We start from the raw sequence: 17,659 nt of genomic DNA on the forward strand, positions 1-17,659 counted from the left end.
ATAATTTCTTAGGCAAAACAATGTATGGCCAAAGAGTCAAATAATTCAACAAAGCAAATTTAGTTTTGTTTCTTTATAGCAACAGTTGTCAACAAAATCAGATTGAATTATCTATCTGTACATCCATAATGTCTAAACTATGGAATAAATTATGAACGATTATTCATGCGTCAATCTACCCAGCAGTTCAATGCCATTTACATACACTAAATTTCTACAGAAGAGGGGGGAAAATCCAAGTTAGGGTTTCTGCTCCAAAGAAAAAAAAAAAAGTTGAATCAAAATACTCAGTGGTTGCCATCAGGGAGGGTACCTGGAACCATTCCATCGTCCACGTTTTTCGGACCTCCGCAGGATCTTGATACTGATTCGAACAGCTTTTCAATTTCTGGAGCGCATCTGGTAAAGGATCGACTCCAGAAGCTATATCTTGGATTCTGCATATGAGGGGCAACAAATAAAGGGAAAGCTCAAGAAGGGGGAAAATTATTACGTCCGGACACCAATCCAGATGTGCCACATCACCCGGGCCCAGTGTATTTGAGTGACGTGGCGCTTCTGGATTGGTATCCGGACGGCCCGGTGACCGGACGTACTAATTCGCCCAAGAGGGGAGGGCAAATTATTAGGTCCGGTCACCGGACCTAAAAATAGGTCCGGACATCCAATTAAAACTTGTCACGACGTCTGCGCTTTGACTAAGCTTTAACTACGCTTTAGATGCGCTTTGACTGTGTTTTACCTGCACTTTACAAGCGCTTTACATGCGCTTTACTTGCACTTTTGACGCGCTTAACTTAAAATAATATTTTATTAGTATCCAGACGTATCTCTACATCCGGTGACCAGACCTAATAATTTGCTAGAGGGGAGAGGGAGGGAATCTAGTAGAATACCTTGATGAGTTCAATGAAAGTAATAAGAAGGCCCCAAGGATGAGGGCGGTTGACAATCAAACGCTCCAAGAGGACCCTTGTAATTTGCTCCTGAACAGGTTCCTGCCAAAATATTGAATAGGGCCAAAACAAAATCTCAGATCTCACATGGCCAGTTGTAAGCATGATGTAACAGGTATATATCTAACTATACAAGAAAAAAATATATACCCTATATATATATGAAAACTGTTTTAAGAGATTATGGCTTCGTTTGGGATGATTTTCTTACTGCTTCTTAAAGCAACTTTAAAATTTTTAAACTAAAAAGTTGTTTTAAAAAGCAATAAAAAAAGCGGTCCCAAACAAAGCCTATATTGTCACCTGGTTTTTCTCCCCAAAAAGAAAGAGAAGAACAAATGAGAAATAATGGGTATGGTTGTTTGGGTAGCGCAGCTGGTTAGCAACAGCATTGAGGAAGAGATATCGACCCTCAGTATCCAAATTCTTTATTAAAGTTTGATAGATATCCATTGCAGCACCAACAAGCATGATATCCATTGGAGGGCTTTGAGTCATCTGTTGAGCAGATGCTGGCTGATTAGACCTGCTCTGCAGCTGTTGAATAGCCTGCAACTCCCCAAAAAATTTAAAAAATGAACCCAAAAAAAAAAAAAACAGAAATAAGGATAGGCAATAAATAAGTAACATAAATCAACCACCTAATATTATGCAAAATGTATTTCCTTCAGTTTCTATAATAATTCAAGTAAATAGAGAGCACAAACTGAACAGAAAGTTTGCTTGCGCATCAAAAGGCACAACATCAAAACGATAACGGCATAAGATCATAAAAAAGGACTTCAAATCAAAGTTGCGTGGAAAAAATATCATAGCAGGAATACAGTAGCTAACAAAAGGGCATAGGGCATGGGAAATACCTGCATGCCTACGTATAGCACTAGCGAATTGATCAGTGGCACATTATAACGAGTTCCTGCCACGCTTGCTTCACTTGGGGAAAGCAGTAACCTCTGCTTCAGATCAGCTAAAAACGCAGACCCCTCTGATCTCGTCTACAGCACAGTATTAGATACGAATGAAAACCAATGCCATTATATAATCAACTGAAGTAACCACAACACTAACAAGATAACTAAGATGCACAAAATTCAGAATTAGATATTTGTAATAGGGCATAATGGAATAGAGGTAATCATATAGCATTAACTCCTAATTATGTTTAAAAAAATCAACAAACCATTTTCAATTTGTAGAGAAATATGATGAATAAAACCATACTCCCCAAATAACTGGGACATAAAATGGACTTTCTAGATTCTCATCAACCACATAAGCATATATGAAATACATTCCCATTTTAAATAAAACATGCAGGCATCATCATAGATGTTCAAGAATACATGGAAATTCCACAACTTTTGGTATTCTATTTGGGAATTATAACATTATTTAACTATGATATACCACATGTTTGTGTTTTTCTCAATTGGGTTTACTACATAAGCTATTAAATATGAAAAAAATGGCACTCACTAACTACACAAATGGGAAACAGTGACAAGAATCAATTATCACATTAACACTTCAATACTAAAGAGCATCAAATACTATCCCATTTTATATAGACAACGTAAGCATCATCACCTATGCACAACAATCCATGAAAGCCCAAGACTTTTGGTATTCCATTTGGGATTTTAACATTACTCAACCATGAAATGCCACATGTTTGTGTTTTTCTCAACTGTACTTCATAAGCTGCTAACTATGCGCAAAACGTACTCTTATGAGGATCACAAACAAGAACCAATTTCACATTTACGCTTTAATACCTGAGTATCAACACAAGGAGAGCTAAATGAAGGTTATGGATCCAAACAATTTCACATTTACACGTTAATACTTGAGGATCAACACAAGGAGAGCTGAATGAAAGTTATGAATCCTGTTATTACATTTCCAACCATTACACTAATCATCATTGGCTTTATTCCAACTATGGATTTTCTTAATAATAAACATCACAATTTTAGTGTGTAATAGTTCTTTTGCAAGTCTAAATACCTAAGCACATTAGGGCATACATTTTAAGGAAATTAAACATCAGAAACACATGCTGAGAACTAATGAAAATACATTTTCCCTTGAGCATGCATAAAATTTAACTCAAGGGCAAATATGTTTCCGTAAATGAATAGAATAAAAAATTTTCTTTTTAAAATTCAAGCCACTGAAGCAGCTACCACCCAACAAATAAAAACAGTTACCATAAGGTACTCATCAACATCAGACTTAATCTGCTTTGACTTGAGAGCACCCTCAACGTCAGATAAAATGTGAGGTGACTGGCTGATTTCAGTTAGAAGATCAATCTGCGAAGGAGACAAAAAATTGGGTGCTTTAGCACGATACCCAAAAGCAGATATTGAAGTTAAAGCAAACATAGAAAAAGAGAGCAACCTTTAAGTTAGGCGTTGATGGATCGGGAAGTCTCATATTGTGTGGAAAAGCACTAAGAATAACATTACGCATTTGGATACAACTTGGAGGGATCACATCACAAAAACTGAAATGATAGTCGCAGAGAAATTCAGGAAAATCATGCAAAAGAACAAGAAGAACCCTGAGCGTCCCTTTATACAAGAGTTGAACCTGCATAGAATTTAAACCGCAAACAAAAAAATTATCTCAGTTGAAAATATGGCTTTTCAAAAAGCCTTTAATCACAAAAGAAAATCTAACCGGTTCACTCAGTTCAGCATTTCTTAGATAGGGCTCAACAAATTTGAAGAGGTCAACAAGTAATCGCTGGAAAAATGGTCCGCCCTTAAAAGAATTGGTGGTAAGCAACTTTGGCATGAAACTTCGGTGGCTAATCAACTCGAGCCATGCAAAGCTGAAAGAAAAACAAATCAGCAGGACTGCTTGCCACATACTCTCTCTCTCTCTCTCTCTCTCTCTCTCTCTCTCTCTCTCTCTCTCTCTCTCACTCTCACAAACTGTTTACTTTAAGCAGATGGATGCGCCGGCCAGATTCTAAGGTTAAAACAATAAAGGGCTGTTCAACTTATTTCAAGCCAATCCTACAAAAAAATTGGCAAACGAAAGGAGCTCAAGGGGAACGAAATTTGCTTACTGGATAAATGAATCTATGCTGTTATTACATTTCTAACCTTTACACTAATCAACATTGGCTTTATTCCAACTATGGATTCTCTTAATATTATGCCAAGGCGAAGAAAATTTGTCTAATTATTTTTATCATGTTATTATAATAACCACTTGAGCAAGAACGATCTACTCTCTTTTATAATAAATGAACTAATTCAAACACTTAGAATTAAGCTCTTAACTCCATTAATTAATCAAGTTCAAGCCAAGGGTGACTAGAGCTCAACTCAACTCGTTTACACCCTAAGCTAGGCTCAATCATTATGTTTACAAATTTTAGTTTTTTAAATGAGTAACCCATTTCAATGAAAGGAATAAATAAGCATTTTCTTTCAAAGTTTTTCATGGAATTAAAAAAAAAATCCAGTAAATGTATAACCTGAAACCAGGTACTTTCAGCGGCTGCAAAGCATGGAAAGCATTTGCAAAAGATGTTAAAACCTGAAATACAAGGTAAAAAAAATGAGCAAGACAGTTGGGATGACCTAATTTCTAGCAGCATTTTCCTGAAATTTATCAGCACCGACCTGGAAATTAACACCATCAAGCACAGGATCAAGACAAGCTAGATCATAAAGCCAGTTTATAAACAGCCTGAAGTATGGCCTCGGGTTGAAATATGCTTTCTTTTCTTCAGCATCTTTTAAAATTACTCTCACTAACACGGACAGAACCTACGAGTAAAATGGCAGAAAAAGGAAAACAGTATACACAACTCAGCAGTTGACTTGATAAGCTTTAAGCTTACAGGAAAAAAGGATAATAAAATGGATTACAAAATATAACCTTGGGTAAAAAGATAACTTTACTCATTCCTTGATCCATTGTAGAGTACTGCCCACAGAAAGTTAAAAATAATAATAATAAATATGCATAACAACAACATTATTTTTTTTCTACAGGACTACTCAAAACTCACATAACCTTGAAGGAATTATCCACAAGGGATATTTATATACACCAGAGTACTAAAGTATATGCTTCACGTTACCTTCATAACAAAAGTGACAAGTTTTGCAAATGCATCAATGGCACCAAAAGAGAGGTTCTGAATTTGAGTTGATTGAATAGGCAATGACCCTGTAATGCCAGTTTGTTCAGAGGACAGACAACGTGCCACAGAGAGCTCCTGGAAGGACTTGCACAATCAGCAAGATAGCATGAAAAAGAAATGAAGGCATGGCTATAGATACTCAGATAATAAACATGAAAAAGCAAACAATCATGCATGCAACACAATTGCAGACACATCCACAGCAGGAAGGAGTTAAGAGGGTGGGGGAAAGAGAGAAAGAGACCGTAAGAACACGGAAAAATCGATCTGTCATATCATCACCCTTGAGCAGTCCAGTTTGCTGCAATTGGGCTAGATAATTATTAAATACAGTATCATTGGCAGTAGGTAGATCACAGATCCTGCACCACTCAGCAAAGAGGAGAGACGCCTACATAAAAGAAGAAATGTCAACGGAAGAATGATACAGAAATTTAAGATCTTTGAGGTATTTTAACTTGAAAACAATCATGTAAAGCCACGACAAGAATTTTGATATGCGCATGCACAAAGGAATTTTACCAGGTATTCATAGTCAGTGAAATTTTCAAAAATTGATGAAAACATACTCCTATAGGCAGAATTAATAAATAGATATTATATACGTAAGTTGCAATAAGAAAGAAAAAATGATGATTTAGTGAGTATCCCTTTGCATTGAAAACAAAATCCTAGAGGAAGATAGACTCAGCAAAGAGGAATATCACCAACTATTCATTTGCATGCTAAACAATGACCTTTCTTAAAGAGCCAACATATGACTCGAGCAAGCATTCAGAAGAAGACCTCAGGTTTGCTCCGAAGCAAATATCAGTTATATAATTGCAAGGCTTCATCAAACGTTAGGACAGGTTATATTGTTACACCAAGTTACTTCAAGAACAGAAAACACCCTTCCATGAAGTATATGTTTCATAAATCTAATAAAGATGTATCAGAAACAAAAAATTAAGGCATAAACACAATAGTTGCAACTATCTACTCAAGTCAAACCAGTATCAACTGAGACAAATGTCATCAGCAAATCAACTTGAAATCATTAAATTAAATGTAAGATTGGTATAGCAATTAAATGAATTTCACATTTATCACCTGAACCAAAATGTAAACAAACGTGGATCCATTAAAAATAATTTCATATACCTGCTCACGAAAGCCGGCAAGTTCAGAACCTCCAGAATCATTTTCTTCTCTAGTTGTTGAAGAACGGCTTATAAGAACTTGCTGCACACAAAGGTCACACATTTAGGCCCATCTTAAGATGTTCAACCCCATATATAAACGATAAGAAGTCTTTAAAAAAAATCTACGCTGACCATTTTATCCTTAGATTGCCTGGTTTTCTCATCCCTGCTTGCAGTAGAACTAGAAAGAGAGTTTATTCCAGTAGAGTTGTTCCTGGCAATCTCAATTAACTGTTGCAAAGACTCTGGTGATCCTGGCCTCATTGCTAACTGCGAGTATGAACGGGGTGACATTTAACAAACAGCTTGACAAAAATACAACATTCCACTGACCAGCAAAAAGAAAGTGCATACCTTTGTCAAAGCATCAATAAGATGATACAACTCGGACACACTAACTCCTGGTTCATTTACGACCAAAGCTTGTACAAGAGAGATGGCAAAATCCGTAGCAGCTTCTATGTTTTAAGATTTTGTAGTCAGCACATAGCCAAGAGTAGGAACAAATGATGAATATTAAACTTCATATGAACTAGGCTTCAATCATGAACAATAAAGCTTCTATTTCTATATAAGCTCGGACACTAGTTACTGGTTCCTTTAACCAGAGAAAAACTGCAGCAGCTGGTGTGTTATAAGATGTTACAGTCATCACACAAACAACATTAGGAACTACTAATGAAACATTAAACTGCAGGTGAAATTAAGCATTTTTTTTTTTAAATGAAGCTGTACTTCCATCATGGATGCTAAAGCTTCATTGTGTCGTACACAATCACCGTTTTTCTTAACAAAAATGAATGAGCCACCTGAGAAGTATGCTGCTCATGCTTATGAAGCATGAAAGGGTGCATGAGTCACATAATGAAGCTTAACTTTAAGAAAAATAGAAGAAAGCATTACAAGAATGTAGCTTAAACAAAAGTCAACCTATGGAATCCATGTAAAATATTAACTGCTAGTTTCTATATCAGAATATAAGAAGCAGCAAAGGCATCTTTGATACATACTATTCCGTCCCCCATCAATAAGCTTTGCAATATGCATGTTGTACTCAGAAAGGTTTAGCAATTCAGAACGAATAAGGCCAATTGTAATCTCTCTGTTAAACTTGCGTTCTTCATCAGAGTAAATCACCTGAAAAACAAGAATAGCGACAAGCCATAGAGCAAAATAATACAAATAGTAGAAGACTTACGCATAAGTGCAAAATTACTATAAATTAAAAAGTGTTGCTAAATATTTGGTTTTCTATCCTTGCAAAAACAAGTACAGAAACAACCAAGGATTCACTCTAAAGCAAAAAAGCAACCTGTGCTCCATGCAATACAAATGAAGCAATGTTATAGATCATACAATCATCGAATTTCCTCTCTTAAACTTTAACCAATGCCAGGCTTAGCAAGCAAAGGTACAGGAAAAATGAGACAATCAAATAACTAAAACTCAATGTTAGATGCTTGATGATTATTTATGATAATTGCAAGACCGATTTTTCAATTTTCTCATTCAATCAAGTATGAAAATAATAATAAGCAACTGCCACGTACACACACTTCATTCAACAACTATTTATCAAATACATCAATGCATTAGATTAAACGATGTGGTAAACAATTGCGTTTGATTCTTGGATAGGTAAATGGAGGGAGGTGGTAAAAGATACTGGAGCTATAACTAAGTAACAATTGTGCCTAACTAAAAACAAATGAACGGGCATGTTGTACAAAGCAAAGTAAAAAATCCAACAAAAACAAGGATATTTCACAAACTTCTATGGCAGGTTCAAAATGTGAAATAAAGCGTGAATTTGAGAATGGGCCTACAAGCTTTAACCCCAAACTATCTCAAAAAATATAAAATGATGCCATTTCAGAATGGGCACCTCAATTATTTCATTATAAGATTATCACATTTAACACACAACAGTGTGGTTAAAAGAACCACTTAAAAGCATGAAGCGTTGTGCCACGGTTGATCGATGATTCACATCATTCTCATGAGTGGGTGAGTTGGCCAACGGGTGATACGCGCTTTCAAGTGCTAGAGTGCATCAGAAGGCATGATTCTACTGCAGCTTTTGATCCAGCTCAGTGGTTTAGTAACCAGTTTATCAATTAGAATAGAAAGGGAGGGGAGAACTTAGGGCTAGCGATCACAGTGAACTAACATCGCTAGTAAGCACTTGAACTGCAGCAGCAGTGCATTATCACCTTCACCCTCGACTTGCAGCAGCCAGGTTTCAAACATCTAGCTAACGACCTACGGCCATACAACAACTTGCAGCCTGCGTTTGAACTTCTCACTAGTAAACTGCAATAGAATAGCATCCTAATGCCGGTGTTTGGCTCGACCTACAGCTTGTGTCGCATCTCGACTTACAACAACCAACATTTTATCCTTCTCCTACATCTCAACATCCTTCCTGCTTGATGAATTATATGTCGAACATTTTTGCTCGACAAAATAATTTGTAGGTAGATATTGCTATGATTTTAGAAGACAAAAGGAGTGAGTTATGTAGTCTTTGATGTTTGACAAATTATTTCGGATCTATAAGATGATTTACATACAAAGAAATTTATTCATTTTTATCATTAGCATACATGCAAACAAATATGCTCTCCCAATATCATTTTATAAAGAGTATTATTTTTTTATAAGTCGAATAAATTGTATTATCATGTACAGAGAATATGTTAAAGTTAAATGAATATTAAATGCATGCAATTCAACGTGAGTTGGACAACCTAGATTTAAAGAAATATGCTCTCTAAATCCCACAGAGTTAAATGGTATTGTTCTTCTATAAAACATTATATAATTTGCAATACATAGAACTCTCTTTTCATAAGGCATGGCATATGTGTAATATTTTAGGTACGGCTTATCTGAATGTGCGAAGGAAGACTTGGAAGTAAATGAAATTACAATCTGAATCAGATACTCTTTGCTGTATATGTATTTATTGTGGTAAAGAGACAAAATGAGGTATATCATGAGTCAAGGAGTATCTTATGGGTCCTTGTGGAATATCCAAGAGGAGTAATATGACCAAATGTAAGAAAACTCCAATGTAAATAAAGAATTGGTTGCTTACCAAGAAGGAACATAAAGAGAGGTTGATAGAGATTACTGACGAAATAGATATCCAAATGTTTGTGCATTGTCAAAAGAGATCACTTAAATAAAGTTATAAATTGAGAAATATTAATGCACCAAGCATTGGGTTAAAATTCAATAAGATGAAAGTCTAATGTATAATTTCCTATATTGATAAAAATGCTAATAAGGAATGTTTTGATGATGAAGCTCTAACTTTAGACAAAATAAACAGACATAAAGAAAAGTTGATCAAAGTGGTCTGTAAGGTTTAATTGGTGAAAAAATAAGAGGTTCATACACAATATGAGCTAGTTTGCCTCGACATGTGACACTTATATTGTTGTTCAAGAAAAAAGGAGATGAGATTGACTAACAAGAAGAAGATTTTGAAGATGAAAAAATTCTACTTGACGTAGGAAGAGATTATGCGAATGAAAGAAAGAATGATGACTAATGATTTCCTATAAACTTCCGTTATGAAAGTTGAGATTTTATGCATTTAACTTAAACTTTTGCTCTGAATTCAAGATGTTTTTATAAAATCTTGAAGTTCCTAAATTTTACATTAAAAAAACGATATTTTTAATATTTTATTCAATGTTTAAAATTGTGCAATTGAGTATTGAGGCATTTTTTGTTCATGAGGCGAGGCGTAAGCCTCAAGGCGTTTTGAGGCGTAAGCCTCAAAATAAAAAAATTTACGTAAAGTGATAATAAATGTCCTAAGTGATTTTTTATATAATACCTAAATAATATGTTAAATGATGACATATTAAATTCCTATTGAATTATGAATTAACAAATTGGCATACATATGAAACAAATAATTGCACAAGATATAAAGTGACAAGTGATAAATTGCATGAAATAGAATTAAAATCCAAATATTATAAGAGCAAAACAATATTAAATATAGAAATTGCATTAAAGTATCATATAACATCAAGTTAAACTCAAAATTTCTTCTTTCTCAATTTCTCTACTCATTTACATTTAATTCCTAATGAAATCTGAAATAGTTGGCAACAGCTTAGGAATCATATACATTGTCATCACTGACGTGGTCTTTATCTTAGTTGTCACCATAACAAATTGGTCTATCCCCTCATTCGGTAGAGTCGAATGCCTCCCAATATGATTCTAGTCGAATGCCTCCCAATATGATTCTTTTTAATTTATTTTAATCATGTTCATATTTTAAAAATATTTTCATCAACATAAATATGAGATTAATGCTCCAAAATTTTTATAGTGTTGTGTAGCTTTCAAGTGATTGTCAGTGACGGCTACGACGGTGTTGGCTACGACCAAGGTCGTGGGCTAGAGGTAGGGGCAATCGAGAGGAAGTTGTTGACTCAAATGTGCCTAAAGGTGTGATTGACATTAGTTTTAACAAAAAAATATATACAAATAGGGTGAGGTGTAAGCCTTACGCTAGTGAGGCGAGACGAGCCCTAGCCAAGATGAGGCGCAAGCCTCATAAAAAAACTAGAGGCATAAGCCTCATGGCGCTTTTCACTAGAATTGTGCTGAGGCAGACCTCAAGGCAAGCCTCATATTGCACAATTTTAAACAATGCTTTTATTAATTCATATGCATAATAGAAATTCTTAGAAATTCAATTTGCATGTTCAATTTTGAAGTTTATCGTCAAGTTAGGAATGTAAATTACATTTCATTTGAGTTTAATAACACGTTTTAAATCATTTAGTGAACATATCATTATATTTGTTAAAATTATTCCTTAATGTGATTTAAATTTGATTATATATATAACCGCTATAGTTATAAAAATGCCATTTAACATTGCACTTTACACATTGAAGCCAAAACAAATTTTTGCAAACCAAGTTGCACTTTAAAAACAATAAAGCATTATATGAATATCAACACATTCACACAAGTATATATATGTCATGAACGGTAAGAAAATGTGATATTAAGCACATTGAACTAGTACTTCCAAACAAAGCACTTGTAAGTGAATATATATATATATATAATGTGCAACAAAGAAAAGAAGAAATTATAGCATGCTAATCAGAAAATAGAATGTATTGAATGTCTTGGTAAAACAACCACGTAATAACAAAACAGTTATGATATTAAAAACGGTCAGATCTTGCCAAAGGAAGCATTAAGATATAGAGTTATACCCAGCTAGTAAGCTCTTTAACAACAAGTTTGCAAACATCTCGTATAGCAGCAAGAATTGCTAGGTAAGCGCCAACATAAGTAGCATTTGATGAGCTCTCGTACAAACTTTTGAATACCTGCCCAACATTATCAGCATCACAAAGAAGAAGAATATAAATATATTTTATGCCACTGATTTTCCACTTAAGATGATACAAAGATATGGCATACCTTTTGTGCAACAGCCAAGGCGGCCTCATCTTTGCTAACACACCTTAGTAATATATCAGGAACCTCAGCAATAACTCCCTAAATTATTTTAAACAAATGAATTGGATCAAGTTAGAATAACATTGAAGCACAAACACTGCTATCATAAACCATGAAAATTTGACCCATAAATGCGGAAGTCATAAACCTGAATATCTGCTTCTCGGAAATCCTTTGCAACTAAAACATCCAACTAAATAATAAAGACATCCAAAGTTAGAAAACTAAAAAAACTATAGCTTAAAAAATAAATAATAAATATGAAGCTTATAATATTTGCAAGATAAAAATAAAAAATAAAAGGAAATGCAAGCAAGAAGAAGTCAAATGAAAAAGGTTGGGAAACAAAATACTATAATAGACAAGATAAAAGAATCTCCCATAAACAAGCAACTTCCGTAAACAAAGAATAACATAGATCACCATATGAAAACAGGTTTTAACAATTTAGGAAGTGGTTTAGAAAATGCCCACAATTTCCACATCATGGAGAGCCAACATATTGATTTACATACCAGAGTGACAATTATTTTCAATGGCAGGAGCAAAATTATTTCAATCTAAATGGTTTTAGAAAAACAACGAACGTCCAAAAAAAAAAACACATAGTTACGTCAAGTATAAATCTAACAATAAGACATCTAAAATTTCTTTTTATGACATGGATTCTTTCAGAAAACTAGAAAATCAGACTAATAGAACAAGTATTTCCAGGAACTAAGCACCCATCTAGAATGTTTTTCCAAAACCATGCGACTAAATCAGACTAATAGAACAAGTATTTCCAGGAACTAAGCATTTTCACGAGCGGCGGCAACCAAAAATCGGCTCTCGGCTCCCTAATTTCACCAAAAAGTTTCTATTCATGCTGCTCTAGCAATTTATTTGCTCCACTCGTCTCCCTAGTTTCTATTTCCTTTACGCTTTTGTAATTCATAGCTCTCGGTTAACGATTCTTCTGCTCCGCTCAACTTTCTCCTTTCTCTCTTCTCCATTTCCATAGGCCACCAAATGTTTTTGTTGCCGTCAGACTATCCAGAAACATCTGTCGTGCCTCGCACATCCCAAGCCGCCAACCAGCCACCCGACCCAGTTGTTGTAGTGGGACCAGCTGCCGCTGTCCACCAGCTGTCGCTGCCCTTAACACAAGCTAACTCCAACCCTCTTGTTTTGCGTTGCTTTAGTGTATCACAGTACCATGCTCTTATAAAAGAAGGTAACGCAAGCAACAAGCCCTAATTTATATTTTTCTTACAATTCAGCTGCACCTGTGAGGTATGACTCATGCCCTTAAGATTTTTTCTCTATCGAGAGCTGTGAAAAACTGTAAGATTAGGTTTGATCTTTTTCTATAGATGGCTGCATATCATAGATTTGATCTTTTCTATAGAACTGTTGCATATTTCTTTCTATTTTCTTCTATATTTTTTATTATTGATCTCTGTTATCTTGCTTTCATTTTTTAAGTTGTTTTGAGGCATGCTTTTGATACTTTTGTTAGGAAAATATAAGATCTTATTTGAAATTATCAACAATGCTTGATCCTAATGGTTAACAAATCCTCTCTTTAAATTGAGAGAATGCTTTAGTTGAGAGTATAAGACTTGTAAGAGAAGTCATCGACGAATAGGACGAATAGGTTAAAACTAACAAATCACTCAAATAAAAATTGAAAAAGACAATTTATGTTTATCAAGTCTACATCTAAAAGAGAATCTAAAAATTATAGATTTAAAAAAGATAAAAAGACCATATAGATGTGAACAAAAAATTATATATCTAAAAAAACAATAGATCTTACCTAACAAAGTTTAGAAATAACATAAAAACTGACATTACAATCAGAATATAATTTAAAAAGAAGAGGAAAACTTTTAAAAAATTTAATTTGGACCCCTCTCTAAAAAGTTTCTGGCTCCACCACTGCTAGTAATATGATGTTTAAAAACAAAGGCAACACATTTCAGCATATTGAAATTTAATCGAATAGAAACTTATTCATAACATTTAAACTATAAACTCCTGAGGAATATAATAGAAAAATAAAGGGTACTGAGATATTGCGTGATTAAATTCATTTAATTTATGGAAATAACATCCACTGTTGAAGGTCACATTTGCCAAGATCCATACAATAAGGTTAAGATAAGAATATCATGTACCTTTTGAGAAACAAGTTGGTATTTCTCAAGAGCATCCCCGGTCGTTAATAATGCCTCAGACAAGGTAGGTGTCGACCGCTCTGTTCCCTGTGCTGAATGTGTTGGTGCTGACAAAACCAAACCCCATTCCTAAAACCATAATAAGCATATTGATCAGAATGCATCTTTAGGTTAACTATTCAGAAGGAAGTGATCAGATTCTACTTTTGCAGCTGATGATGGCTCCACTATTAGCAAATCAGCAGAGGTCACAGCAGCAGGAAAAGATGCAGTAACAGAATTGATTTCAGAACTTGGCTGCGCGATACCATCACTTGTGCCAAGATGAGTTGAAGAGACAATAGCTATTTAGTAGATAATCTAGAAGTTGATGATAGCTACGTGCATTGAATACAAGAAGTAAAATAAGATGATAAGGTTGAACAAGATAACCTAGGATGCAATGAACCACGGTCAGACTCTTCAGAAAGTGTATCCAAAGAGTGCGCTGCTGAGTTAAAACTGGGGGCCACTTGTGCAGTAGGGTAAATGCTGGGATTTAATTGACCGGAAGCTGAACCATAAGCACGAGGTGTAGTACTTATGGAATTACCACTCAGGACAGGCGGGCCACCAGGAGCCACAGAAGTGCTCTGGCCAGACTGATTTTGCCATATATTCCTGATGAAGTCCTGCAAAAAGTGCACTTAAAGTAGAAGAAAGAATAATTGAAACTTTTTAGTTACATCATGAATGTAACCAGAAAGGACATGAATAATTACATCATAGACCCTCTGTTGAGCAACAGAAAGGCGCCCAGGCTTAGGACGAAGAGCTTCAGGTACCCTAGCAAATGGACCTTGAGAATAAGCACCAGCATCATAATATGCAGAACCAGCTGCCTCCCTCTGTTTCCTTATTGCAGCAAATGATGGACCTATTGCTGCATCAATAAGCTCTGCTGCCTGTCAAAGTGCAGTGACACATCAACAACATTCCTATACTATTTAGCACATTAAGAATGCATATGATGATGATTTCCTGTCACAAATAGCACACTGACAATGCACAAATTTGATATAATGATGATTTCATGTCGCCAAAGATTTGCTCTTAACTCAACAACAGAAAACCTCCATTAACTTCAGTTTAGAAAACTATTTACATATTTTGTTAATGTGAAATTTATAGATGTAGTATAACTATTTACAAATATACAGATGTAGATAGCAGGGTTTAGAAAATTATTTACATATTCTCTTTACGTGAAATTTATAAATGTTAGTAAGCTATTAACAAAGATACAGATGTAGAAAGCAAGGTAGCCTAAATCCTTTAGGTAAGAAAAAGGAAATTAAAATCCACACGAGTTTGTATCCACTGATATTATAACAACACATCCTTCACATGTTTAGTTTTCAAAATGATTGAATCTGGAAACCGGAACAAACCTTATACTCAAGAATAAATATGCAACCAAAGCTTTCTAAAACAAAGTTGTTCAGCTATCCATGCAAAAATTCTAAAATGAAAAAGAGAACAAACTCAGCATTCACTGATCCACGGTATGTAGGAAATCCAAAAAAAAAAAAGTCATATAAAATCTGATGGATAAATGTTGAAGAAGTATACATGACATAGCATTAGAAAGGGATCCTTTTCGTAATTCATCATGATTATTGGACCTACTTTCCGTTTCTTCCTTTGAAAGGGGTAGTTCGGCCATTAAGAGTGTATGGATGTTGTGAATAGGGCTAGCCTAATTATACCACATCCACTGAAAGATAAAACAGTTTGGCTGAGTTTATTTTCAAGTTATCCTGAGATTGAGGAAGGTTTTCCCTATGCTAGGAGAAGGGGACATGGAAGGTGATCATAGTAAAGTTCAGGATTCTGCCAAAATTGATCCCATACTCAAAATCCATCTCCTTTGTGCTGTCCCAGGTTTCTGATACAGATGCCAGTGCGTGGAAACCTTCAAGGTACCCATCGCTGGAAGCAGGAATTTCTCAACAGCTGTATGAAGAGCTGGAACAATTCTGCCCACAACAATTCGAGTCAAAGGGCTGTAACGGTTCTATCCACAAGAATTTCAATCTAAGGGAGAAAATTCTTGACCTAGTTATGAAAGTGATTTGTGTCTGGAAGGCAGTCTTCTGTGGTCATTTATCTTGGGTTTTTTTTTTTTTTTTAACTCCTGGTAGACGTGAGTATCAGCAAGTAGAGAACCAGAGGTGTGCAAGAGCTGAAGAGGAGAATCAGCTATACATTAGATCAATCCACAGCAAACTGACAAGCCGCAAGGATAAGAATTTGGATGGAACAGCCCTTGACGCTCTGAAAGCAGCAAGGGCGCATCTTCTGGATCCCTAAAATACCTCTAATCAAGCTGTCTGCTTTCCAACATTAGTTATTATTGATTTCTTGGGATAATTGATCTGCTCGTTCTTTTACTTATTTTATTTCTCGGGACAATTGAAGTTAGACTTTCCAGACAGAATTTTATTTCTTGGCAAGTACATTAGAGAAGAATAAGTACGTTCAAAGAGCAAGAGGATGGAAAGGACGCCAGGCCAACTGTACCTACAGGATTATATCAGGTAGGAGTTCTGGTCTAAATCAACACAAAAATACGTGGTTGAAGGCCATAAGTCCACAAATCCAAGGCTTGTGAATTTAAATGAGAATTTACTTCAGTTATCTATTGTTTTCCTTGTCTATCCAGTTTGGGGCAACCTTTGGTTTGTACATGCTTCTTGAAGTCTTTAGATACCCTAAGTTTTCCCAGGCAACGTAATTGCCAACTATTGTGTAAGCTTTGCAATCTTCTGTATTATTGGAAACCCTTCGAGTCTTGTACAGTTCAGTTTTGAAAATATTACAAGTAATAATATGGAGTCAAGACACCAACTAAAGTGAACTCTGTAATTCATGTTAGTGAGCTGAAATAAAACTCAAAAGGAGTCTATAAAAGTTCAACAAAAGTTATACAACATAAATATCAAACAAAATTCCAATAAAATTAGATATTATAATAAAAAAAGAAATAAACTAATTACCTTTTCATATGCTACATTTTCAATCATTGCACAACCAAGGTCAAGATGATCATTTGACAAAATCTGAACAACCTGGTCTACACGTTCGCTGCTTACATTTCCAGAAAGTAGACTGCGAAGGTTATTAGACAATGCAATGCGAAGAGGTTCCTGATATATACATATAGAGTAAAAAAATTATTTCATACAAAATTGAAAAAATACAAAAAAATGAAGATTCAAATAAGCTAAACAATTTGAATAGCTAGGAAGATGAAAGCTAAAAACCTTGCAAGTGACATGGGCTAAACTTCCAGCTAAAGTTCCAACCATCAAATGTGCAGCACGTGATATCACGTTGTCATCAGACTCCATAGCGTAGTCCTATAATCAAAGTCAAGCAGATAAGAATGCATCCTTTACCCAATCCATGAAGAAGATTAAAGGAATATTGAAGTGAGACCTTCACAACAAGTTCCTTGGTAGTACGACTTGCTATAGTAACACTACGCTGAATAACAGGAGCTACTATATCTTTAATGGCCCTATCCATTGCAAGTTGTATGATTCTGTAGACAATTTAATAAAGATAATCAAGCAAATGAACTTGAGAAAATTGAACAAAGAACACTTAGTATGGAAGAGGAAAAATAAATTGAGT

General features: G+C 35.0%; 1 protein-coding gene across 3 annotated transcripts in view; it reads right to left on the reverse strand.

The window, feature by feature from the left end:
- Window positions 1-25: 25 nt before the first annotated feature.
- Window positions 26-17,659, reverse strand: part of LOC110113164 (CCR4-NOT transcription complex subunit 1) — a 54,246-nt gene continuing 36,612 nt past the window's right edge. The window contains exons 26-52 of one of the 3 annotated variants that reach the window (XM_020845614.2): window positions 17,462-17,567; window positions 17,287-17,382; window positions 17,020-17,169; window positions 14,743-14,925; window positions 14,414-14,652; window positions 14,186-14,294; window positions 13,982-14,110; window positions 11,968-12,012; window positions 11,781-11,858; window positions 11,570-11,686; window positions 7,319-7,445; window positions 6,663-6,766; window positions 6,441-6,578; window positions 6,268-6,348; window positions 5,369-5,515; window positions 5,062-5,199; window positions 4,857-4,904; window positions 4,598-4,744; window positions 4,450-4,511; window positions 3,642-3,795; window positions 3,360-3,551; window positions 3,167-3,271; window positions 1,817-1,951; window positions 1,260-1,505; window positions 897-998; window positions 314-437; window positions 26-214 (exon numbers count right to left, since the gene is read on the reverse strand). In XM_020845614.2, coding sequence (XP_020701273.1) covers window positions 207-214; window positions 314-437; window positions 897-998; window positions 1,260-1,505; window positions 1,817-1,951; window positions 3,167-3,271; window positions 3,360-3,551; window positions 3,642-3,795; window positions 4,450-4,511; window positions 4,598-4,744; window positions 4,857-4,904; window positions 5,062-5,199; window positions 5,369-5,515; window positions 6,268-6,348; window positions 6,441-6,578; window positions 6,663-6,766; window positions 7,319-7,445; window positions 11,570-11,686; window positions 11,781-11,858; window positions 11,968-12,012; window positions 13,982-14,110; window positions 14,186-14,294; window positions 14,414-14,652; window positions 14,743-14,925; window positions 17,020-17,169; window positions 17,287-17,382; window positions 17,462-17,567 — 3,310 coding nt within the window. In that variant the 3' untranslated portion in view covers window positions 26-206. The other 2 variants (XM_020845613.2, XM_020845612.2) reach the window with 2 other exon arrangements.

This window comes from Dendrobium catenatum, unplaced genomic scaffold (genome assembly GCF_001605985.2).
Source record: "Dendrobium catenatum unplaced genomic scaffold, ASM160598v2 fragScaff_scaffold_706, whole genome shotgun sequence".
Classification (NCBI taxonomy): Eukaryota; Viridiplantae; Streptophyta; class Magnoliopsida; order Asparagales; family Orchidaceae; genus Dendrobium; species Dendrobium catenatum.